The 27,283-nt window shown below is 38.5% G+C and overlaps 1 protein-coding gene across 2 annotated transcripts in view; it reads left to right on the top strand.

Moving 5' to 3' along the window:
- Window positions 1-8,285: 8,285 nt before the first annotated feature.
- Window positions 8,286-27,283, top strand: part of LOC100028230 (cytochrome P450 2W1) — a 44,947-nt gene continuing 25,949 nt past the window's right edge. For both annotated transcript variants that reach the window (XM_056804316.1, XM_056804314.1), the window contains exons 1-4: window positions 8,286-8,541; window positions 21,853-22,015; window positions 26,739-26,888; window positions 27,003-27,160. In XM_056804316.1, the coding sequence (XP_056660294.1) occupies window positions 8,344-8,541; window positions 21,853-22,015; window positions 26,739-26,888; window positions 27,003-27,160 (669 nt within the window). In that variant the 5' untranslated portion in view covers window positions 8,286-8,343. The remainder of the gene's footprint in view (window positions 8,542-21,852; window positions 22,016-26,738; window positions 26,889-27,002; window positions 27,161-27,283) is intronic.

Raw genomic sequence — 27,283 nt, 5'->3', positions numbered from 1 at the left:
TTAATTCTGGGGCTACTCCTTCAGCTCAGGATGCTGGAGCTTCACTCTATCAGCTCAAGGGGATACTCCACTAACTCCCAGGACACTACCAGCCACAAGACCCATGTTGGCAAACCTATGGCATTCATTCCAGAGGAGGCTGCTCCCTTCCCCCTCTCCACCACACCTGAGGACATTTTTCGACAACACCTACCCCTCTGCCCAACATTGCTTCCCTCTCCCCTATCTGAGATAAGGGGGTGCCTCACATGTGGTATGAGGGTGCAGTTTGGGTACTCAGTCTCTAAAAGGTTTGCTATCACTGTCCTAGACCATTTCACCATCCTGGGTTATTATATTATCTAAAAATCTCTTCTTTTTCAAATAAAATTCTTTCTTATTTCTGGAACGAATAGCATTTTGGGGTCTCCCATTCTTGGGGGTGAGATCCTACTACAAAAGTGTGTGTGTTTCCCACAGCAATTCTACTCACCTCCTTGTAGGAATGATGAACTAAATGTGAGGAATGAGACACATTTTGAGATAGACCAATGTGGGAATTTGTTTTGCTTCACTATATCTATTACAAAGGTCCTCTTTTCAAAGGAGTAGAGAAGTTGGGAGGGAAAAAAAAACAGAATGCTTAATAACTGAAAAGAAATCATCTAAAAATGGACAAAGGATCACGCTTAACATTTATGTTCTATAATTGAAGCAATCTACTTATACACCACTGCTCCACTTCTTTAACCTTCACCCAACCTTCCAACCATAGGTTCTTATTTTTTCTGTTTAATTTCTCCTTCACCACCCACACTTAGATGTTGGAGTCTGTTGTGCTTATGATATATCACTCAAGAATTCTACCTTCCTTCTTCCTGATTTTAATCTATTTTTTAAAAAGCCAACTCGTGTCTTCTTGGAATGGATACTAAGTATTGATTCCAAAGCAAAAGAACAAAGGGTTAGCCAATGAACCACGAGTTTCCTGTCCACCTACCTGCCTCTAATTTTAATGTATTTCTACATTCGACTCTTTGTATCTGTGAGTATGTCTAAGCATGTGCACGATTTGTGTTCAATCCTCCTTTGTCTGGTTCAGATGAAAGTGAGGTTGGTGGGACTGGTGACCATTTCCCCTCACCTTTCCTCCAGGTTTGCTCAATCTTCATCTCACATATCCAATTTTGTGAGATGGTAAATTCCTTTTCCTTCCTTCTCATTTCTTTGCTAGTATATTCCCTTTTGCTTCCTTTTTTTTCTTCACTTAAAGATAGTCAAAATGGAACAAATTATAGGCATGTCATCTCTTTGTCTTATTTACTTCCCTCTATGATAATAATGATAATAGCTAACATTTAGATAGCTCCTATTAAGTGATGCCTGAGCATTGTGCTAAGCATTACAATTATTAGGTAGATGCTATAATTATTCCCATTTTACAGATGATGAAACTAAGAAAAACAGAGGATAACTGACTTGTCCAGGGTCATACAGGGAGGCATCAGAATACAGAGCTAATATTCTTTTGACTATAAGCACTTTATTCTATTGCCCCTTCCAAATGATTAAATGTCTTTTACCATTCTAGTTTTTAAAGCTTTTGAACAACTCTGTCTTTTCATGAAAAATATTTGAAAGCCCTCTATTCTACTAAATATCCCTTTTCCCCTCTGTGGGATTATATTCAGTGTTGTAGGGTAATTTGTTTTTGATTGTAAAGGTTTATCATTGGTTTTGTGGAAAACCATACTCCATGATTTCTTCTCCTTTATAGTGCTAACAGACAGGTCTTATGGAACCCAACTCTGATTCCTGACTGCTAAAACTATTTCTTACTGGCTACAATATTTTTCTCTGTGATCTGGAAACTTTGGAGTTTGGCGCTCAAATTCGTGGGGGTTGTTGTTTTTTAAAGAAGTTACTAGTGGGGTTGTTTCTACTTTAACTTTGCTCTTTGCTTCTAGTAAATAGACCTGGATAGTTTTCATTTATGATTTTTTTAAATATGGCATCCAAGTTGTTTTTTATTTGGTCATAATTTTCAGTTGGACAAAACCCCAGTGAAGCTTTGAAATAGGACTTGGACAATGAACTGGACAAAGAATTGAATAGGAGGTAGAGATCAGTCTGGGTTACATTTGGAAATTTTATAGTATTTTTAATAAGATTAAATTGCTTTTTAGAGACAAATAGATTTATATATAAACAAAAGTCCATATCATGAAGACTCATAGTTTCCTGGGGACATTATATGGTCCATGGAAGACCATGGAAAATAAAAATGGCAGATGACCTAAAAAGTCACTAAAAGATCTAAAGGTGGCAGAGCATTAATAGATAGCTTATATAATAATATCTGTAGCACACAATAATTATCTTTAGCATCTCTATTGTGCATTAAGATTTTTTTTAACCCTTACCTTCTGTCTTGGAGTCAATATTGGCTCTAAGGCAGAAGAGTGGTAATGGCTAGGCAATGGAGGTTAAGTGACTTGCCCAGGGTCACACAGCTAAGAAGTGTATGAGGCCAGATTTGAACCCAGGACCTCCCATTTCTAGGCCTGACTCTCAATCCACTGAGCCACCCAGCTGCCCCCTCTGCTGTGTGACCCTGGGCAAGTCACTTAACCCCCATTGCCTACCCCTTACCACTCTTCTGCCTTGGATTACAGAGTATTGATTCCAAGATGGAAGGTAAGGGTTTTTAAAAAAAGATTTGCAAAGCACTTTACAAATTATTATCTCATTTGATTCTCACAACAATCTTGGGAGGAAGGTGGTTATTATTATCATACTCATATGAAAGATAGTATACTTTGATCCAAATCTATCCAAGTCAAGCATTTATTAAATGTATTTGTTTGTGGACCTTAAGGCAATTCATCAATAATCAAGTGGCTGATTTATTTAAGTATGATAAATACTTATGTGCTTTATGCGACAGGCACTGTGCTAGGCATTAAGGACAAAAATGCAAAAAAGTGAGGCAATTCCTGGCCTCAAGAAGCTTATATTCTACTACCCAAGAGTCACACAGGTATCCACATTGTCAAATTTTAAAAGAACCAGAGAAGGGCCACTAGCATATTGAGTAGATATTCTATGGAAGATTTACCGAATGATATGGGCAAGAATTGCACAAAAAATATTATTAGCGGAAAATAAAATAAAATTTTTAAAAGGGCAGAAAAAATCTATCATTAGATCTGAATCTGTATGGGAGAAAAGAAGTCACATTGATAGAACATGAAATGACAGAAGCATTGAATATTCATCCACCCAACAAGCAATAGAATCTCTGGGTCAAGGGTCTGGATATTTTGATCTAGGTGACTCTGGTGGACCTTTCCAACTCTAAAATCCTTTGATAAAGAGAGCAGTATTTATATCCACATAATCATAGTTTAATCTTCCAGGACATTGACTTGATATTTCATATTCTGAAGTCTCTTAATGGAGTGTGCTAAGTATAATGTACACTGTCTCTTAGACTTAAAAAAAAAAAACAAACCATGGAAGACTTAATAATGGCAAAGGCATACAAAGTGTTTTTGTGCAAAAGAAGAAATTTTTATTTATTGTCAAAGGATGTAAAAAGTTGCTGCTGCTGTGGATTTTGATACCTGATACAAGAGAAAAAAGAACTTTGTTTTAATGCAAATTGGTATAATATGTGTATAAAGCAGTGGAATAGAAATATGGATAGTTTGGGAGAGAAAATTATCTGAGGACTTAGATCTCTTCATTAACAATATGGAGTGGTGCCTCATTTGTGTGGGAATAGTCTAATTCCAGAAAGCAGCAAAGAAGAATATTTTACTTTTTAAAAACTAGAAATATATGAATGGGAAGAAAAATAGCTTAGAGGACAGCAAAGAGAGGGACTACCCTGTTGAGAACTCCAAGGCTGCAGAGATGAGAGTGTGTTAGCTGATTTACATATACATTTTATTATTAAAGAGGGTAAGACTCAGAAAATGAGAACTCTTTTAAGTCTTCGAACTATCACAACTTACTAGAGGAGAGGGAGAAGGGCAAAAGAAGACAGCAACAGGCAATACAGTAATTCTGATTGGTCGGAGAGAATTGACTTCATTGACCAAGAGTTCCATCCATAGCTATTGCTCTTCAACGCCACCTAGAGTTGGAGAAAGGTGACTTTTGCCAAGGTTTGTTGCTCTCTGCTGCCATATCTGGCTAGAAAAGGGAAGGTGGAGGTGGTTTTATTCCTGCTGTAGTAAGTAGCCAGGTGAACACTGTCTTAAAGAGTGAAACTGAATCTGACATCCTAGCTGTGTGACCCTGGGCAAGTCACTTCACCCCCAATGCCTAGCCCTTATCACTCTTCTGCCTTAGAACCAATACCCAGTATTGATTCTAAGAGGAAGGTAAGGTTGTTTATTGTTTGTTTGTTTGTTTCTTAAAGATTGAACCTGATAGAGACTGGCTAAATAAATCATGGTACATTCATGGAATAGAATATTACTGTGCTGTAAGAAATGACAGTTTTAAAGAATATTAGAGAAGCATGAAAAGATCTATGCGAACTGATGCAGACTGAAGTAAACAGAACTAAGAACACAGTACACACAAGGACTACTATAATGTAAACAGAAAGACCATCTCCAAAAAATCAAAGGGAAAAGTTGGAAAATTATAAATAGCAAACATTGCCCAAGAGAAGAGATATGAGAAGATATGCCCACCCCATTCCTTAATAAAGGTGAGAGGTCCTCAACTGTAGTACATTGCACATATTTTTGGACTTTTAAAAATATATTGGTCAGATATGCTGAGCTTTTCCTCTTTTTTTTTTGCTTTTAAATTTGCTATTTTATGAATAGCATTATGGGAGGTGTGTACTCAGGGAAACTATGATGTATTAAAAAAAAACCCAAAGCCATCAATAAAATCTGTTATTTATTTTTCAAAGAGCAAGTCTGAAATCAAGATTAGAAGAAAACAGAAAGCAATGAGAAAACAAAACAAAACATTTACAGCAAGTATCTTTGATAAAGGCCTCATTTCTCAAATATATAGAGAACCAAGTCAAATTTATCAGAATACAACTCATTCCCCAAATGACAAATGGTCAGGCAGTTTTCAGATGAAGAAATCAAAGTTACCTATAGCTATATGAAAAGTATTCTAAATCACTATTGATTACAGACATGCAAAATAAAACAACTCCAAGGTACTATCTCACACCTAGCAGGTTGGCTAACATGACAGAAAAGGAAAATTATAAATGTTAGAGGGGGTGTGGAAAATTGGGACATTGATGCACTGTTGGTGGAGTTGGGAAATGATCCAATCATTTTGGAAGGCATTTTGAAACTGTGCCCAATAGGCTATGGAACTGTGTATACCCTTTAATCCAGTAATATCACTGCTAGATCTATATCCCAGAGATATCTTGTTTTAAAAATGGGGGAAAGCCTTGCTTATACAAAAATACTTGTAGCAGCTCCTTTTTTGTGTGTGGTGGCAATTAATTGGAAATTGAGGGGATGCCCATAATTAAGGAATGGACAATTTATGTATATGATTGTAATGGAATACTATTGGGTTATAAGAAATGATGAACAGGATGATTTTAGAAAAACCTGGAAAGACTTACATGACCTGATACAAAGTGAAGTGAGTAGAACCAGGAAAGTTATACATAGTAACAGAAATATTGTATAATGATCAATAGTGAAACACTTAGCTATTCCCAGCAATACAAAAATCCAATAATCTAAAGCAATCTCTAAAGAATCATAATGGAAAATACTATCCACCCCCCAGAGAAAGCAGTGATGGAGTTTGAATGCAAGTCAAAGTACACTATATTTCCTTTTCTTTCTTCATTTTTTTATGTTTGAGTTTTCTTCCACAAAATGACTAATATGGGGAAATGTTTTGCAAGATTGCACATGCAAAATCTATATCAAAGTACTTACCATGTCAGGGAAGGGGTAGGGAAGGGAAGGAAAGAGGGAGAGATTAGGATGGCAGGGTTGTTTGGCCAGAGACAAGTTATAGCAGTTGAGATTTTGCAGAGAGAGGAGGGATTTAGATACCATATTCTACTTTGCCATATGCTTCAGTACCCAGTTAGGTTATCATATCCAGAAAGGGACAGCAAAGCTCCAAGGCAGGCTACCCTGAAAGATATGTATTTGGCAGAGAAATTAAATAAGGAGAGTGTGGTGGACAGACAAAGATTATAGCAGGAATGACCATAATGGAGCATGAAAAGCCATCCCAAAGGGTTCAAAAGAAAATAGACTAAAAGAAGTCCAGGGGAGATGAAAGGCATCAATAATAATAACTATTATTATTGGCATCTGTAAAGAAATTCAATATTCATAAAGCACTTTCCTCACAGAGGAAATATAATTTATTTTTTATATACTTTGTACTAACAGGCAACTTAGCAAAGTGGCTAGAGCTGATCTCTGAGTCAAGAAGATGTGATTTACATTCTGCCTCTGAAACATTCTAACTACAGGACCCTAGCTTACTCTCTAGGGTTACAAATTGCAGAAAGGGAACTCATCTTAGTTTATAGTTTTCTCATTTTAAATCCCCATGCAAATAAAATCATAAAAGCTTGAAGGCAGGAAGACTTGATTTCAAATCCTACCTCAGAAACAACTATCTGTGTGATCCTGGTTAAGTCACTTTACCATTGCCTCAGTTTCCTCGTCTGTAAAATGGTAGTCATTATCACATCTACTCCCCAGGGTTGTTGTGAGGATCAAATGGGTTAAAACATTTTGCAAACCTTAAAGCACTATAGAAGTACAAGCCTTCATATTATTATTGTTTGTCTCTGTTTTGTAGGAGAGGCAGTGCAGAATAGGGGATAGTGAACTGGGAATTCAGATGTAGACCTGAATTCAAGTCTCATTTCTGACATATATTAGCTCTGTGACCCTGGGCAATTTATTTTCCTACTCTGTGCCCCAAGCAGCTCTACTTCTATGAATTGCAGAGAAGGCAATGATTTGCCTTGTTAGAGGAAGTTCCTCACCCAGAGTTCCTTATTCTTATCAAATCAGACTGAGAAAAAATGAAAACAAGCTTGTTGTTGTTATTGTTGTATATACTTATCTAGCAGTTCAAATTTATATAGCACTTTCAGGTTCGCAAAGCATTATAGATAAGTTATTTAATTTGGTCTGCATCATAACCAAGTGAGGTAGATGCTATTATTATTCCCATTTTACAGATGGAAAATTACTCTGGGAGAGGTGAAATGTCCTGCCCAGTGTCAAACAGCTAGCATCTAAAGCAGAACCTGATCTGCCCTACCTGCAATATCATTTCAGATGTATGTATATTGTCTCCTTCTTGAGAATGTAAGCCCTATTGGAAGCTAAATGACTTAGTGGACAGAGTGTCAGACCCAGAGATGGGAGGTCCTGGGTTCAAATCTGGCCGCAGACATTTCCTAGATGTTTGAACTTGGGCAAGTCACATAACCTTCATTGTCTAGCCCTTACCACTCTTCTGCCTTGGAGCCAATACAGTATTGATTCTAAGACAGAGGTAAAAATTAAAAAAGGAGGAGGAAGAGGAGGAAGGAGGAGGAGGAGAAGAAGGAGAAGGAGAAGAAGAAGGAGGAGGAGGAGGAGGAGGAGGAGGAGAAGAAGAAGAAGAAGAAGAAGAAGAAGAATGGGGCAGCTGTTATGAGAGCCTGTTATCCATTTTCTTCTCCAGCTCATTTTACAGATGAGGAAACAGAGGCATCCAGAGTTAAGTTACTTGCCCAGGATCACACAGCTAGGAAGTATCTGAGGTCACATTTGAACCCAGGACTTCCCATCTCTAATCCTGGCTCTCAATTCATCAAGCTACCCAGCTGCCTCCAGAGAAGTACTTATTATCCCCATTTTAAAGTTAAAGAAACTGAGGTAGACAGAGGGTAAGTGACTTACTCAGGGACACACATCTAGTTAGTATCTGATATTGGATTTGAACTCAAGTCATCCTGAATCTATCACTTAGCAGGAATAGTGGTTTGGACTCCCAGCAAGCTCACCTTTCCATTTTGGTAGCCGGAGAGGCAGTTGGCGTAGCCTGAGCTGAGGGGCCTGTTCTTTGGGGATGCCCACACTGTCCCCTCAGCCCCCTCTCTTGACTGGAGCTTAGTTTCTCAGAGGCTTCATTCACTCACATACCACATTTGTAACTTTAAACCTTTTTGCTCCTGGTTAGAGCTTGCAAACTGCTTATTCCACATTCTCCAAGGTGAGTAAAGAGGGTGGAGTGCTTGTGGCACTCCCAGGAAAGGTATATAAGTAAGCCCTGGGCTCTTGGGCAGCCCGTGGTGGGACAGCCATCCTGGGGGCACGGAGCGCCTCGGCTACCATGGGCTTCCTCCCTTCTGTCCCGGCAGACCCCATTGTGATTGCCCTGCTAGGGCTCCTGCTGTCCTGGGCGCTGTTCTGTCTTCTCACCCGGTCCAAAGAGCCGGCTGGGAAGTGGCCCCCGGGGCCGGCACCTCTTCCTTTCATTGGGAACCTGCACTTGTTGGATCTCAGGAGACAGGACAAGTCACTGATGAAGGTAAGACTAACCGGCTGCCTTCGCCTCGGGGGACCGACTCCTCTCTCAGCTAGACACTGCTTAGGGTCACTGGGACTGGCCCGAGGGGCCCTGGGACCTCGTGACGTCCCTCTTCCTCCAGCCCTGGGGGGGGGGGGGGGGGGGGGAGGGGGCGAGAATGAGGCGTGGACAGGGTTTGGGGGAAAGCAGGCAATCATTTCCCGCTGCTCACATCCGTCAGTGTTGGTAGAGCGAGTGAAGAATATCAGCCGCGGGAGACTCCCAGTCCAGAAGAATGAAAAAACGTGGTTAGCTGGAGTGTACTCAGGATAGAAGAAGATCTCATTATCCAAAGACAAGAGGAAGGAAGGTATTGCTGGAGGGCTCCCCATACCTCTAGGATTACATAGAAAAACCTCTGGCATTTAATTGGGCAGTTAAGTGTTCTCTGTGGATAGAGTGCCTAACCTCGAGTCAGAGTTCAAATCCACTCACTAGCTGTGTGACCCTGAGCGAGTCTCTTAACCCTGTTTGCCTCAGTTTCCTCATCTGTACAATGAGCGGGAGAAGGAAATGGCCAACCACTATTGTATCTTTGCCAAGAAAACCCTAAAATGGGGTCATGAAGAGTTGAATACAATTGGAAAATGACTGAACAGCAACTTGGCATTTAAAGCTGGCTCCTTTCTAACTGAGGCTTTTCTGACGCTATATTCTCCTCTACATAGTCTACAATTCCTCCCTTGCCTGTCTCTGTACCTTTGTAATCCTCAGTACTTAGCACATTATGTGGCACAGAGTCAATTTGTTAACTGACTGACTGACTGTTCAAGAAGGAGATAGTGCTTGATGCAAAGCCCGGGGGACTGGGAGCCAGAGGACCTCAGTACGAATCTTGCCTCTGACACTTATTTCCCATATGACCTAGAGCAGAAGATGAATTTCTTAGGGCCTCAGTTTCTTCACCTGTAAAACAAGAGGCTTGGACTAGATTGCTTCTAAGGTCCTTTTCGGTTCTGTCTATAAGCTTATTATGAACAAGGCTGTTAAGGTAAAAATAAGCACAGCACCCACTAGGACCAGTGTGGGTAATGAAAGACCTTTGGGGAGGGAGGGAGAGGAGGAATAAGCATTTATTATTTATTTACATATAAGCATTGATTAAGCTTTCTTTACTTTTAAATTGTTGTTATAATATAAAAAGTATTATATATTTATATTTATACACATATAATTATAATTGTCTATTAATATAAAATATTAGATGTTATAATATAAAATATTTCTATATAATAGCTATATGATATATAAATAGAAATTTATTTAAGCTTTATTTACTTATTTATTTATTATAATATATAAGCATGTTATATTTCTATATATAATATATTATACTTTTATATACTATATAAATACATAGAAATTTATTAAGCTTTATTTTTAATGTATTACAAGTATATTACATTTCTATGTTATATAATATAAATACATAGAAATTTATTATAAAGCATTTATTAAGCATTGTTTGCTTTTTATTATTGAAATGTATGATATATTTTATATGACATGTCATCTTTATATACTATGTAAATAAATAGAAATTTATTTATTATAGAAGCATTTATTAAACTTTATTTTTGTTTGTTATAGATATGCCATATTTCTATATATTTCCATAATATATAAAATTTTATTATAGAAGCATTTAGTAAACTTTATTTTTATTTATTATAATATAGGAATATACTATATTTCTATAAATCATAGTTATGTACTATGTAAACAAATAGAAATTTATTATAGAATCATTTATTAAATTATATGTACTTTTAAATGTATTGTAACCTAGAAATATGCCATATTTCTCCATATATTCTATTTCCATAATATATAAATTTATATAATTATATATGATTTATAATATATAATACAAACAAATAGAAACTTATTATGGAAGCATTTATTAAATTCTATTTACTTTTTAATTTATTATAATAAAGAAATATTCCATATTTCTCTATGTATTATATTGCCATAATAAATAAATATATAGAAATTCATTAAACTTTATTTATTATAATATATGGATATGCTACATAGTGATATACTATATAAACAAATAGACATTTATTACAGAAACATTTATTAAGCTTCATTTACTCTTTATTATAATATATAAATATGTCATAGTTTATGTATTAACTGATATATAAATGTATAAATAAATAGAAATTTCTTTATTATATTAGCACTTAATAACCCCCCAGTATGTCCCAGGCATTGTGTTAAACGCTTTTCAAAATTTATCTCATCTGATCTTTTTTGGAGGAATTGATTTCTCTTGAGCCCTCTGGATAAGGAATCTTCTTTCTAAAATGTTGACTTGGGTACCTTAAGCAAGAGCAACTAGGTGGCACAGTGGATAGAGTGGTGCCCCTCGAATCAGGAAGTTTCCTCTTTTTGAGTTCAAATTTCTCTTCAGATACTTACTAGCTGTGGGATCCTGGGTCTCAGTCTCCTCGTCTCTAAAATGAGCAGGAGAAGGAAATGGCAACCCCCTCCATCTTTGCCCAGAAAATTCCAAATGGGATTGGGAAGGATCAGACATTACTGAAACAATAAGTCTTGCGTTGCTTGGTGGATTGTCCTTCACCCTTTTAGTAGTGGGCACAGGTTTGCACCAGACTCTCCATATCTTTTCAACCATTTCCCGTGGTGATATATATGTGCAATGAGAAGCTGGATGCCATGTTAAATCATTGAAGTTTTCTAAGCTCCTGTTTCCTCACTGTAAAAGGAGGGGGCTGCACTCAGTGACTTCTGCATTACTTTCTAGCTCTACACCTATAATCCCTTGATCCTATAATCCTTGGACATGCATGAGACCAGTCCATTTGGCATATACTCCGTTGGTGACTCATAATATCCTTAGGCAAAGCCATTAAAATCTCTTGATTTCTTTCCTTTCTTCTTTTAATAGTGCATGTTTATAAGGCACTTTAAGGTTTACAGGACACGTTTCTCACAACCACCTCATGAGAGAATGGGCATGTATGGTTATCTCCATTTGACAGAAGGAGAAACGGAGGCATTAAGTGGTTAAAGTGACTTGCTTAAGGTCATGAAGCTAGTTATCACTAGAGCTGGGACTCAAAATCAGGTTTTTGGTTTCCAAGATTGGCACTCCTTCCATAGCTCCACACTGATGATTAAGCAGCTTAGACAGTAGGGCTAGGGACAATTAGAACCCTCAGGCAATGAATTTTATGGTTAAGTTAAGTTTTTGGTCAGTTGTGGGGCCACTAGATATTGATTTCACTGATTATAGGTGAAAATGAAGATACGTTGGTCTGCTTTCATGCCTTAGCCAAGAGAGTGGAATGGATGGGGCTAAATCTTGCTGTGTCAGTGAGGGTCTCAGCAAATCGTTCCAGAATATCAATTCTCCATGATCAAGGACTGACTTGCAGCTGTGGAAAGTATGAGGTAGATCCTATCTGGTGAAAGTTGCAAAAATGATCATAACCTTCAATCCAGGGATTCTCCTATTGGGAACGCAGCCTAGAAATGTGCTAGAAACAAACTAGCAAACAGCTGTCTGCTCAAAGATGTTCATAGTGTCACCGTACAGGATTAAAAAAGAAATACCCAAACCAACTTGGAAACCAGCTCAGTGTTGGTAGAGGAACAGTTCAATAAATTGGGGCACATTGATGGTTTGGGGATAGAGCGGCTAGGTGAGTGCTGAGACTGGAGTTAGAAAGGCTCATCTTCATGAGTTCAAATCCAACCAGTCATTCAATCCTGTTTGCCTCAATTTCCTCATCTGTAAAATGTCCTGGAGAAGGAAATGGCAAACCACTCTAGTATCTTGACCAAAAAAACCTCAAATGGAATCAGGGAGAGTCAAACAAGACTGAAATGATTCAATAACTACCACAAAGGTAATGGGGTACTATGATGCACTGTTTAGCAGGCATTGTGATAGGCTCTGGGGAAATAAATGACTGCACACTAAGTATAACTAGGTAATGAGAAAGGGAGGAGGAAAAAAATCCTAATGCAGACTTAAAGGAAGAAACCATGAAACTGCCATGTTACTTTACCCACTGAAAAGAATTCAAATGTAAATAGTTACATAGCAAATTTAGTTGGTTTCACTGACGTTTGACGTTAAGCTTTTAATAAGGCATTAGAAAAAAATTACAGAGGAGGAAACAGTCTCCACCAATGCAGATAAGCAACTGTTTTGCAAGTTATAATCTTAGAGAATTGACTCTAGTACTGAAAGACTTGTCTAAGATTCTAGTCAACATATACGAGAAGTGGGGTTGGAACCCAGGTTTTCCTGTCTCAGAGCCTGGCATTTGATCCATAAAATCATTACCTTTTAACAAAAAAATAAATTTTAATAGTTTAATATGTATAAAATATAAATGTATTTAATAATACTTTTTAAGTGAAGGGAAGAGGGCAACTAGGTGGTTCAGTGGTTAGAGAGCCAGACCTGCAGACCAGAGGTCCTGGGTTCAAATCTGTCCGTGGACCTTTCTTAGCTGCTGTGTGACCCTGAATAAGTTACTTAACCCCAGTTGTCTAACTCTTACCATTGTTCTGCCAATGATTCTTAGCATCAATTCTAAGAAAGAAAGTAGGAGTTTAAAAACGGTTCAGGGTACTTGACTGAGTAGGTATTGAACCCAGGAGACCTCTGAAATTAATCATTTAGACTTTAAGTCTGGGCTGCTAGGTGGCACAGTGGATAGAGCATGGATCCTGAAGTTAGGAAGACCTGAGTTCAAATCAGTCCTGACCACCTGTATAATCCTGGGCAAGTCACTGAACCCTGTTTACCTCAGTTTCCTCATCTGTAAAAATGAGCTGGAGAAGGAAATGGTTATCCACTCCAGTATTTTTTCCAAGAAAATCTCAAATAGGATCATAAAGAGTTGGATATGACTGAATAACAAATTTTATTTTCTCATGAACTGTTTCTCTTTTTTCAACACATGCCTCTAAATTGCTTTGACTTAAGGAGAAGAATAAAAACATACTAGTCCCTGTTCTCCTTGTAACTCCTTGCTTTGGTTCCCTGGGATCCAGTTTTTCAAATTTCTACCTTTTATTTTTTTAAATAGAAGGTAACATATAAATTAGAGGCAGCAAAAGAGGCACAGTGGTCTCCAAGTCAAGAAGAATTGAGTTCAAGTTCTGCTTCTGGCACAAATTGCCTATGTGACTCTTGGCAAGTTACTTAGGCACCCCCTAGCAACTCCTTGAAAACAGCAATTGTTTGATACATATATAACCCAGGGGAATTGCTCATGAATCATGTAATAATGGGAAAATATTCTAATTTAATTAATTCAAAAAATTTTTAAAGAAAAGAAAGCCTGGAGAAGTTGTTAGCTCAGAGCTTTGTAATAATTGACAATGACTTTCTGAAATTCACTCTAGTTCCTCGTTTTTTGCTGACTAAATAAACTAAAAACCCCCAAACAGCATCTGTTAATTTGTATTATGTACATATTTTATATACACATTTATTTTTATTTATTTTAAATTTATATATAATTTTATAATAATGTATTTATATAATATATACATAAAAATATATACGTGTGTATACATACACACACAAATATATATAATAACAATTGCCAGCTGGGTGGCACAGTGGAAAGAGTACTGGGTCTGGAGTTCAAATTTGAGCTCTAGCTGTGTAACTCTGGGCAAGTCACTTAAGCTTTTTTGCTGGGTTTGCTCGTCTGTAAAATGAGATGGAGAAGGAAATGGCAAACCACTCCAGGATCTTTGCTGAGCGTTTGTAAACCCCAAATGGGGTCTTGGAGCATTGAATACAACTGAAATGACTGAAGAACAAAAACAAAAAAAAAATTGCTAATTTGCATTGGCTACGGGGAATAATTCCACTTGTAATTCTCTAGTCTGTGAAAATGAAAAGCTGACCATAATTAATTAATTAGTAGTGAATAGAGGGTTTATCGTTGAGTCAAATCACCTGAGTTCAAGTTCTGACACACACCCATTCCCCCAACACACACTTAATAGGTAACCATAGGCAAGATATTTGATTGCTCATCACCCACCTCACCTCCCCAGCAACCCGTACCTCAGTTCCCTCCCCAGATGGGATCATTGGTTCAGATCCTTCCCCCTGTCTACCCTTCTTCCCCGCGAGTCCTCTGTAGCAATAGAGGTGCTACATATTGTAGTGAGGGAGTCAAGTGGGCAACCCTTGTGTATGGCTGAAAGGAAGCAGCACAGATATCTCTAGCCTCTTCTCCCCAGACCTTTCTCCAAGGGAGCCTTTCACTTCTGCCGGAATGGGAAGCAGGAGTTTGGGGCTGGCAGCCGCCATTCTCCATCTCCTCAGGGAGAGAGTACTGGGCTAGCAGTGTATCCATCTGATCCTTAAAACTTGTTTAGGTAAGAAGGCAGCATTGGGGAAGTCGTGGCACGTGCGCGGAGAGGGGACTCCGGAAGCTGCTGTGTGGCCCCTCTTCCCAGAGCTCGAGGACGTTTTTGCATGCCCCGCCCCTCTGTGCAGCCGCCCAAAGTGGGGGCTCGCAGACAGCTTGCATTTGCCCACTGGGCACTCGAAGTGCAGAGGGCACTTTACTTCGGTAAAGGTTCGCCAACACTGAAAAGGATTTGAACTAACTTCTCATCACTGCCATTTCCGGGGGGAGGGGGGACAGGACCCCAGCTCTGAATCCAGTTCTTGACCCTTTCCCAACTAATACTAGTTCTACTATGAACATAAATAGCAACTATAAACGAAAACCATTTATTCAAATCATGGCAAAATCATCAGAGAAAATATACATAGGAGAATCGGTCCCAGACAATACAGAGAGAAAAAGCTCTCTCATTGGCTTTGAGACAACTCAGTTCATCCCAAAAACAGAGTCCTTGTTCTCATCCAAAGAGGAATCCCTCCCCCAGCCCCCCCCCTCCCCCCTCATACTCTTGACACCTTGATTCTATGAAGTGGCAGAGGGGAAGGGGAAGAAAAGGAAGAAGGAGGAGATGGTCAATCATTTTGAGTCTGTAGTAGGAATGAAAGATGGGGGCCTTTCCTTGGGTGAGTAGGGTTCTGAAATGTTAAGGAGCTGTTGGAGACAGAAGGTGTTTGGGAAGAAGAATAAGCACTGTGACCTGTTATGGGGCTGAGAAGGTTAGAGGAAGGAAGGAATGATTTAGTAGATTTAGTAGAAGCCGGCATAGGGCTACTTTTCCCAGAGCTGGGGGAAAAGGCCAGAATCTTTGAAGTAGTTGTTTGTATGGTGTGTCTCCCCCATTTGACTTTTGAAAGTAGAGAGTTTCCCCTTAGCACAATACCTGGATCACTTTAGGTGCTTAATAAAAACCTGTTGACTTGACTTGAGACTGGAGACTCTTGGACAACAGTAGCATGTGGTAGGATGCCCTATTCCAATAACATGAGCTTTTTTTTTATCAATAGTCATCCATAAAACAATTCACACCAGTGGAGGGTAAGCCGTGGCATCCATTTGCCAAACCTAAATTCTAACCGGGCTTGGAATGAATTCTGTGGTCTATATTTTGGGACAGCAGATTTATCCTTCTATGTCAATAAAGACTATACAGAGGGACTGTTCCATCACTGAGAAGATACTGAGATACTCAAGAAAGAGGGGTCATCCACACCATTATAAACAAGCTTTATTAAGGGGGTTACTCATGGCGACCATCCTGGGTAGTTTCAGAACAACAGCACAGAAACAGAACAATGAAGGCTTGGTGCCAAGAGATGGCCAATGGTCACATGAGTGGTTACATGTAAATTTTCCCATGGGAGCGGTTTTACTGTTTACAATAACCTTGATGCCATAGGTCATGTTCTCAGGCTCTTGTTCCTACCATACACCCTTTTTTTTTTAAATCCTTACCTTATGTCTTAGAATTACCTCTAAGTATTGGTTCCAAGGCAGAAAAACAGCAAGGACTAGGTAATTGGGGTTAAGTGATTTGTCCAGAGTCATAAATCGGAGGCCAGATTTGGACCCAGGTCATCTTGACTCCACCTAGCTGCCCCATACCATACACCTTCTAATTGTGTTAAATGTATTAGTCATTACAAAAAGGAGTTTTTTTTTTAATTTGATTTGAATTTCTGAGGCAAATGCTTATTAAAGCACTGAGGTTTTTTTTAATTAATTAATTAATTACTTTTTTATTTATTTAGTCAATTTAGAACATTATTCCTTGGTTACAAGAATCATATTCTTTCCCTCCCTTCCCATAGCCGACACGCAATTCCACTGGGTATTACATGTGTCCTTGATCAAAACCTATTTCCATGTTGTTGATGTTTGCACTAGGATGTTCACTCAGAGTCTACATCCCCAACCATATCCCCCTTGACCCATGGGATCAAGCAGTTGTTTTTCTTCTGTGTTTCTACTCCCACAGTTTTTCTTCTGAATGTGGATAGTGTTCTTTCTCATAGATCCCTCCAAGTTGTTCATGATTGCCACATTGCCACTAGTGGAGAAGTCCATTACATTGGATTGTACCACAGGGTCAGTCTCTGTAGAATGTTCTCCTGGTTCTGCTCCTTTTGCTCTGCATCAACTCCTGGAGGTCGTTCCAGTTCACGTGGAATTCCTCCACTCTATTATTCCTTTGGGCACAATAGTATTCCATCACCAGCATAACCCACAGTTTGTTCAGCCATTCCCCAATCGAAGGGCATCCCCTCATTTTCCAATCAAAAAGGAGTTTTCTTTCATTGAACTCTTGTACACTAATGGTAAAGACAATGAATGGGCTAAAAATCTTCTGGGTGGCAACCCAGGTCTAATGGAATAATTGCAGTTACTATAGTTGAGATCAGCATCTCTCAAGAATCGGTCCCAATGACATGAGAAAGAACACTATCCACATTCAGAGGAAGAACTGTGGGAGTAGAAACACAAGAAAAACAACTGCTTGATCACATGAGTTGATGGGGATATGATTGGGGATGTAGACTCTAAACAATCACTCTAGTGCAATTATCAATAATATGGAAACAGGTCTCCATCAATGACACTTGTAAAACTCAGTGGAACTGCTCATTGGCTACTGAGGATAGGGGAAGAAGGGGGGGAGAAAATTAATCTTGTAACCATGGGAAAATATTCTAAATTAATTAATTAAATATACTAGAAAGAAAGAAAGAAAGAAAAGAAAGAAAGAAAGAAAGAAAGAAAGAAAGAAAGAAAGAAAGAAAGAAAGAAAGAAAGAAAGAAAGAAAGAAAGAAAGAAAGAAAGAAAGAAAGAAAGAAAGAAAGAAAGAAAAAGAAAGAACATGGAGGAAGGGGGGAAAAATCTCAGCACAGAAGATTTCTCAGAAATTCTTTTTCCTGCTGAATGTGGTAGATTGGCAGGTGATATTCTTTAGCCAAACCTTTTGCTGTTGTACCTTGAAGGACAACCCTATGGGAAATGGCTAGAGATATGGGAGACTTCTGCTTGTCACTTTTCTTTCATTTCCCATGACTGTCCTCTCCTAAGAATGAAAGGCGGGTCAGAAAAGGAGAATTGAAGAAAGGACCAGCTCAACAAGACTTTAAACTCTTTCCATCCTGTCAATCTCATCATTCCTCAGTGAGTCTCCCATCCATCACCCAAATCTGTGTGCACCTGTGTGTACACACACACACACACACACACACACACACACACACACACACTGCCAAAAGCTGACAGAGGAATCTTTCATCAATTTTCCTCTTGTTCTGAGAGAGAAATAGGTACTAAACCTGTGATTTCACTGGTGTAGGAAACACCCAGCTGAGAAAACTCCCTCTTTCTCTCTCTTTCTTTTTTCTCCTTCTTTCTCTCTCTCTTTCTTCCTTTCTCTCTCTCTCTTTCTTTCTTCCTTTCTCTCTTTCTTTTTCTCTCTCCCTTCCTTCCTTTCTTCCTTCCTTCCTTCCTTCCATTTTGATTTTATCTCAGCATAAAATATTGATCCATATCTAGTTTCTGCCAGACTACTTTCTGGTTTTCACCACAATTTTTACCAAATAGTGAATTCATATCCTAAAAGTTTGAATCTTTACTTTTGTCAAACACTGATATCTACTTTTGAGAATTATCTGCTTTATAATACAGTCTAAAATTAGACCTCAGGAAAGTCACTTAGCTCTCTGTGCCTCAGTCTCCTTATTTGTTAAAACAAGAAGATTGGATTTCAAAGGCATCAAACTCACTACTAGAGAGCCACAAACCACTGCAAAACTCTGGAGTGTTACTGGAACCAGAATAAAATGTAATAGGGAAATGTTTAGCAAAATAAGAAATATATAACACAACACAGATAATGTTAATGTATGGATTTCTAATATGATTTGCAGGCTTCTTTCTAACTCTTCTGCAGTCCAATATGTATGGAGCCCTTAGCAGCAGCTAAAACAACTTCAGTTCCCTTTTCAATCCCTCTGTATATGCACAAGTGGAACTTTCCTAGGGTTCTCAGGTCCCAGATTTTCCTCTTAGCACTCAAGTCCAAGAATATGAATATGTAGGAATAAAGGCTGAACCTGTGGTTTCATTCATATAGTGAACTTACAGATAAGGAAAAGAACAGGAATTACAATAATTGGGGCAGCTAGTTGGCACAATAGATAGAGCACCAGACCTTGAGTCAAGAAGACCTGAATTCAAACCCAGCTTCAGACACTTGTTAGCTGTGTGACCTGAGAAAGTCACTTAACCTTGTGTGCCTCAGTTTCCTTGTCTGCAAATGAACTAGAGAAGGAGATGGCAAACCACTGCAGTATCTTTGCCAAAAAATCCCAAATAGGGTCATGAAGAGTTACAACCAACTGAAATGAATGAACAATAGGTATGAAATATTTTGTTAGATTGTCAGATTGTGCTGAGGGTGTAAGAATGAAAAATTTTGGATTTTTTATGCTAAATATGAAAATTCTAAAGTAATATTGTGGTTGCTGATTTTAATATATTATAGCTTAAGTCAAAATGACTTTTAGTAGCTTTATTTACAAAGAGGTAGAAAGAGTGAAAGTGGAGAAATGTAAGAAGAGGGTAGAGAAATGTCTAGCCTATCAATCAGTATTGCTCCGGTGTCCAGCTCAGCCCTGGCAGAGCTCAGTAACCTTTAGCCAGAGGACATGTTGATGTCTTCAGCAAAGGTTCCACCAATGCAGCCTTCTCCAGGAAAGGAAAGCCTCTCCAGAACCAAATCTCACCAGAAGCCAGGAAAGGAAGACCAGCTACTCACCCAGCAAGCCAATGCAGGATCCAGGGAAAGAGTCTCCTCCTCTAGTCCAGCTAACTGACACAGAGTCCTCCAAAGATAAAGTCTAAAAGAGAAGACAAAAGGTGAAGTCCAAAAGCAAAGTCACAAGGCAAAGCCAAAAGGCAAAATTCTCCAAAGAATTCTCTTGGATAGGAAGTTCAGGACTTTTTATAGTTCTTTTTCCATGTCACTTCCTGTCCCTTCCCCCACTTTAAGGGAACCAATCACAGTCTTTTAATTTGCCTAGCACTACCCAGGGGGTAGTCAATGGCCTCTGGAATTGTCACCCACTCTGGCAAGTGACTTGTGAATTCTCTTGCTTAGTGTTAAGTAGGGGTGCTTAAGTTTTTGATTGATTAAGTTAAAAGTTGCTGATTGATGGACAAAGAAAGTTTTATTCACTCTTCACAAGGAGTTGGTTGGTTTTACTGAACTATTTCCCCCTCATCTTTTCTTTTTAACTTTTTTGTTATAAGGGATGACTTTCTGGGGATGATGGAGAGCAGATATATTTGGAAATAAAGGTGCTATTTGAAAAAAAGGAACCCTCCCACCCCCAAAAAATCAATAAAATGAGCAAGGGAAATCTATTCCTTGTTCTCAGGGAAAGCATGAAACTTGGGTTCTTTATTTTTATTGAAAGAAAAACAAACAATGTTGGTTTTTTAAATCCTAAGCTGTAGCAGTCACTCCTGGGAAGGTCTGAAATCTCTGCTTCCCAGCAGTCCTTGTCCTCAACTCACCCCTCCTTTTCTGTATGAATCCTCGTTCTTAGAGGTAGGGAACAGAAACAGAAAGCCACCCTCTTGGGGGTTGTAAAAGTTGGGGGATAGCACTGACTCATGTCTGGTCAAAAATTAAACGCAGCATTTATTAAAACACAACCATGTCTTATATTGGCCATTATAGGATTCAACAAAGCTAAAAGGCAGAATCACTGCATTAAAAAGCTTTGAGTCCCATTAGAGAGGCAGCCCGGTGTGTCTATTTGGTTAGGACCTGAGGTTATATCTTGAAGGAATATAACCTGTTATAGCCTCTCTGTGACTAATTAAATAGTTGAAGGTCTCTTAGAAACTCTGCAGAGCTGAGAGATAACTTAGCATTGTTGAGCAGAATGTTTGGCAGAAAATGTAAAATTGGCACAAATTCTCCAAATAACTAAAGGGTGTGTAATTTGATCATACAGTCATAGACATAGAAGAAGTCTCAGAAGCCATACAGTCCTACTCCTTCATTTTACAGATGAGGAAACTGAGGCCCAAGGAGTTTAAGTGACTCATCCAGCAGCATGTTGATAATATGGCAGAACTGGGATTCAAACTCTGGCACTGGCACTTTGATTTCAAAGTGAGCTTTCTGCTTTCTTTCTGCTCTACCATCCTGATGTGGAAACTCCTTTTACCCATACCAATATAACATATATATATATATATATATATATATATATATATATATATATATATATATATAGGACTTTGCCAGAAGCACATAAGGGATAAATGACTTCCCTGGGTATGGGGGACTCTTGTACCCCTGTCCAGATTTCAGAGAAATATAGCCCTGTGTTCACTTTGTACTTTGATCTCTACAAGATCGTGGTGCCAACTGGCTCCAGGAGAGTGAAAGAGGTATTGCTCAACTCTGGCAGGATTTGATCCCAAGTCTTTACTGAACAAAAGTCCCACCTTTTCACTGTTATTGCTGCCTTACTGTATCTCCTGGGCATGGTTTGGACATTTTTCCACCATTCGTCCATTTGTTAAGTGGTTTGAGAGAGGCATTACCATGTAATGGAAAGGACTTTGGTCTGAGAATCAAGAGCCCAGATTTACTTAAGATGAGGAAGTTGGATATAAAATAGTCTTTATGGAAGTTTTTGATTCTAATCTTTTGTGATTTTTTTTCTCAACACACATTTCAGTTTATAAGAATCCAAGGGTTTAGTCAGAAGAAGCATTTGTATACCTGTGTATTATGGGACTTAATCACCTTTCTCTTTTCCCTGATGATATGACCTTTGGGCCCCTGCCCAGATTTCAGAGAAATATGGCCCCGTCTTCACCATTCACTTTGGTCTTCAGAAGATGGTGGTTCTGACTGGCTACCAGGCTGTGAAAGAAGCATTAGTCGACTCTGCTGAGGAGTTTGCTGACCGCCCACCCATCCCCATATTCCAACGCATCCAGGAAGGCCAAGGTATGTGGCTGAGACTTCAGTGGCCCTCACTGGGCATGGTGGGGGTGAAAAGAGGAGGAGAACCTCTCACATATAACTCTCAAATGCCCAAATCAGATGGGGAATCTGTGTCTTGGAAAGGTCATTGGTTTCCATTTTGTTTTCAAAATTTCACATCATAGTTATGCCATTATGTCTATACCTGCAGGTCTGGAGTCTTAAAAAATAATTGGGTTGTCTCCAAAAAATGAAGGACTAGATTGAAAATAAATGGAATAAGAGGCATTTAGGTGGCTCAATACAAGAAGTTCTGGGTTCATATCTGGAATAGTTTCTTAACTGTATGACTTTGGACAAGTCACTTAACTCCCTTTGCCTAGCTCTTACTACTCTTCTGCCTTGGAACCAATACTTAGTATTGATTCTAAGATGGAAGGTAAGGGTTTAAAAGAAAAGAAAAGAATTGGAATAAAGTGTTATGTTTTTAGATATTTGATTTGAACAAATCTTACTTCTGGTACTTATTAGCTATGTGATCCTGGGCAAGTCACTTAATTTCTCTCAGCCTCCATTTCCTCATCTTCAGATTGGGGATAATAATAACACTTACTTCACAGAGGCATTTTGAGGATCAAATGAGAGATAACCTATATAGATTGTTTTACAATTCTTAAAGTGCCATATAAATGCTAGTAACCTATTATTTACAGATGAGGAAATGGAGACTTAAATGCGATCCTCACAAAGTCACACGATAAGTCACAGGACCATAGAATGAAAGCTGGAAGGGGAGTTAGCAGTCCACTAGACTCTTCATTTTATAGTTGAGGAACTGCTTTGTAATTTTACAATTTGTTATACAATTTTATAGCTGAGGCCCTGAGAAGCCAACAGACTTACTTAAACAGGTGGGAGTTATCAGAGGTTAGATTTGAGCACAATCGTCCTGAATCCAATTTTAGTACTTTGTCCACTATACTACACTGCGCAACATTTATTATTTTCTTTTTTAACAGAGGAAGAAACTGAGGCTCATTAAAATTAAGTGACTTTTGCCATTGGGAAAAATTAATTATTTAAAAAAGAGAAATTAAGTTACATTAATTAAGAAATTAACCTTTTGTTAATTTCTTAACCACTTGTTAAGTGACTTGCATACAACTGGCAATCAATAAATATTTGTTGCTACTGACCATAATGATGATGATTTATAGTGAGTCATACAACTCATAGGTAAAACATAGGAAAGCTTTGTAGGAAGAAAGGCTGTCACGAGTGGAATTTTTAAAAAAGAATACTGAGGCACATTGTCTCTGAGCAAGATAGCATTTTAATAACAGGGGAGCTATTGCCAATAGAATGGATGGATGAGTGCCTTAATTTTAGCTAACTACTCTGAGCTAGAAATAGAGACTGACACCCTTTTTATAAGATTAGAACAAAGAATGGAACAGGCTAGGTGAGGAAATTGGCTATAGGGTTGTTGATATCATGGGGTTGAATAGTCCGAAGCTGGGAATGATGAACTAACAACAACCCTCTCCTTCCCTCCTGTGACTAATGAATATTCATTGTTTGAGTCTACCTATAAGGTGAGAGAAAGTAGACCAAACTTTTTTTAAATAGTAAGCCAGACATCTTCAAAGAATAGCTTGGTGATGTAAAGACACTAGACTAGATTCCCTGGTATCTGCCTGTATCTCCCAAGGAGAGCAGATTTCCTTGAGGCATAACTAGAAAAGTGATTAGCAGAAGAATTGGATTTCTAAGCTTGACTCATTATAGGCCAGCTGACTTTCTGAACTATGTTCAGAAACAAAGAACCATAACTTAGGCAGTTACCGGACAAAATCAGTTAATTATAAATACAATTAATGAAAAATGATATAGAACCAATTGAATGTCAGAGTCTAGAGCACCTAGGGTTAGGTTGCTCAGGAGGTTTAAGAATTTAAGAATTGTACTTTAAGAATTACAAAACAGTCTACATATGTTATCTCTCATTTGATCTTCAAAATGCCTGTGTGAGGTAAGTGTTATTATTATCCCCAATCTAAAGATGAGGAAACGGAGGCTGAGAGAAATTAAATGACTTGCCCAGAATCACACAGCTAATAAGTACCAGAAGTAAGACTTGTTCAAATCAAATATCAAAGAACATATCACTTTATTCCAATTCTTTTCTTTTTTTTAAACCCTTGCCTTCTATCTTAGAATCAACACTAAGTATTGGTTCCAAGGCAGAAGAGCAATAACTTGCTGCTTGTAGTTCTCTAAGGCTATAAAAAAGAAAGAGGAGCAACAGTCTGGGAAGCTTGTTTGGAAGCAGAAAAGCAGCAGATAGAAGAGCCAGCCTGGATCATATAAAATGAGAAAGTAATGGGAGTGAAGGTGCAGTGGAAATAATGGGAAGCCAAAGTCAGAGACAGATATATTGAGAGAGTCAGAGGTAAGGATAATTAGAGTTCAAAGCCAGCCACAGTGGATAGAGTACCAGGTCTAGGGTCAGGGAAACTCATCTGGCCTCAGACATTTTCTAGCTATATGACCCTGGGCAAGTCACTTCACTCTCTTTGCCTCAGTTTCCTCATCTGTAAAATGAACTGAAATGGGAAGGAAATGACAAACCATTCCAGTATATTTGCCGACTGTAAAGGTAATTTTAGGGTTGTGACTTAAATCTGAATTAATTTGGTTGCCAGAGAAAATCCCAAATAAAATACCAAGTCATTTGGAAATTTATAGTGATTTTAATTAATATAGAGAGAAGGAATTAAGGAGAAGAGAGAGAAGGAGGGTATAGGATTTCTCCCGCCTGGCCTGTGCCAGGGGAAGTTCAAAGACCTCTGCCACGAAGTCTCTGAAGAAGATTAGAGACTTTCTAAGAGGATAATGTTTGGAAGGTAAAGGAGAAAGAATCAGCCTAAACTCCGAGAGAGCTCAGTAAAGATGCCTCACCTGAACTAGACTACTCAGCTTCTCCCAGTAGAGTATCAAGGAAAACTCACTGTCAAACCAGACAATAGCTGCCGCCACACCAAGATGCTGAAATGCTCAGCATGCTGCCAGCCAGAGCCACCTCTCCGTGGAAAGAGTCAAGAGAGAGGAAGTGACACGAAATATATAGACAGTTTTTACATCACTTTCCTGCATCTCACTGGTATATCTCATTGGTACATACCAATGGTAGCTTAAGCTTGACTTAGGACAGCCCAGGGGGTCTGTCAGTTGTTTATGATTTGTCATTTGCTAGCACATGTCTGTCATAGGCCATCCTCCTAAACACTTAATTCTTAAGTATGGCTGTAGACATTCCTGTTTTTGTTAGACTAAGTAGGGTGGAATAATCTAAAGTTCAAAATCCCCCCTGATGATGATTGGGAGACTAGTCTCCCCAATTGATCATTAAACATAATCATCCTGAACCTTCAAATTTTCTAACTGCAGGTGCATACATAATTTTACCTTCTAAGAGGAAATTACAATAGTTAGATATAAGAGGGAAATAGAAGAAAGGCAGACAGCAAAACCAATGTTTGCTGAGTGCATTGGCAAAAACCAATTAGGGGACAGTCCCCTTTTGGCATAGGAGTATACATTCAAATAAATGTTCAATCAAACTTCAGTTCAATCAACCACACCCAAAGTTCATTCTAGGTTTTCTTGATGTAGTGTAGGTTTTCTGGCATCTTTCTGCAAAAGTTCATTTTCTAGATTTAGGAGTGAGCAAGCTTCTTTCCTTGAAGATCTTTCTCAAACAAAAAAATTAAATCTTGGATTTTATGAAAATACAATCCCTCCTGAAGAGGGTTTTGAGAAACATCTGGTTCAGCTCAGGATGCAAGGTTTAGTTATGAGGCATGTGAGTCAATTATCAAAAGAATAAACAAAAAAAAAGACAAAAAACAAAACCCCCAAATAGAGTCATGGAGAATTGACATGAAAATGACTGAACAACAATAAAAACAACAAAAGAGTTCAAATCTATTTCTGTTGTATAGCAGAGTAGCAATAAAGTAGTACTATATTAAGGTTAGTTGTCATATATTAGCTCTTTAAGAAGGAATGAATGGGGGCAGTTAGGTGGCTCAGGAGACAGAGGACCAGGCCTGGAGTCAGGAGGAACTGGAATTAAATCTGGGTTCAGACACTTCCTGCCTTTGTTTCCCTAGGCAAGACCCTAGGCCTAGCCCTTATCATTCTTCTGCCTTGGAACCAAAACTTAGTATCTATTCTAAGATAGAAAGTAAGGGTTTTTTTTAATAAAAAAAAATAAGATGGATGAATGGATGGATGGATGGATGGATGGATGGATGGATGGATGGATGGATAGATGATTGGATAGATAGATGAATAAAGGAATGATGAGTTATTCTGATAGCATCTGCATAAACTGTATTGACATTTAATCAGATGGGGAAGTATAGAGCTTTTATGAGTTGCTACTCTAGTCATAAATTTCTCCTCAAGAGCCTCTAGGTATTAAGAGAATATCAACATTAGGCTTCTTTATCAAATTATCTTCTGGGTCAAGAGATGGATGGATGCCTTCAGAGAAGTGTGTGTCCATTTAATGGGACACTGTCTTTGAGATTCTATTTCACCATTGATAGCCTCCTGATTCCTTATTGCATAGTTTTTGTATTTGGTTGTCTTTGGAACTTTGGTAGGAGATAAATGAAAGTGAAGGAGAAGTGGGAACATTCCCAGCACAAGAATAACCCACAATGTATTCAACCCACAGGTATATTTTTTTCATCTGGGAATCTGTGGAAAACCACACGCAAATTTACCATGTCTAGTATGCATAAGCTTGGGATGGGGAAAAAGTTGATAGCCAAGAAGATTCTGGAAGAATTTAGCTTCTTGGAAGAATTAATAGACTCTTTCAAAGGTGAGATCTTTGATTGTAAAATTTTTTTTTCCATAGACCAGTTTGTCTAAGAACCTGAATTTGGTACCTTCTAATATAAGTTCTTGGGGTTATTGGGGTTTTTTGCCTTTACAGGTGAACCTTTCAAGTTGAAGCTATTCAACATGGCTCCAACCAATGTCATTTTTTTCTTGCTCTTTGGAGAACGGTTTGATTATCAAGACCCAACATTTGTTACTTTCATAAGACTAATAGATGAAGTTATGGTTCTACTGGGCTCTCCATTCCTCCATGTGAGTCGCTTTTCCCCTCTTTGTGCTAATGGTAGAGAGTGCTAACAACGCTTTAACTAGCGGGTCATGTCCATGAGAGAGGACAGGAGTACGGGATTCCCTTACGGGGGGTGAGGGGGGGGT

Source organism: Monodelphis domestica, chromosome 7 (assembly GCF_027887165.1).
Source record: "Monodelphis domestica isolate mMonDom1 chromosome 7, mMonDom1.pri, whole genome shotgun sequence".
NCBI classification, from domain to species: Eukaryota; Metazoa; Chordata; class Mammalia; order Didelphimorphia; family Didelphidae; genus Monodelphis; species Monodelphis domestica.
The sequence above is the reverse complement of the archived record's forward strand: the minus strand, read 5'-3'. Positions and strand labels throughout refer to the sequence as shown.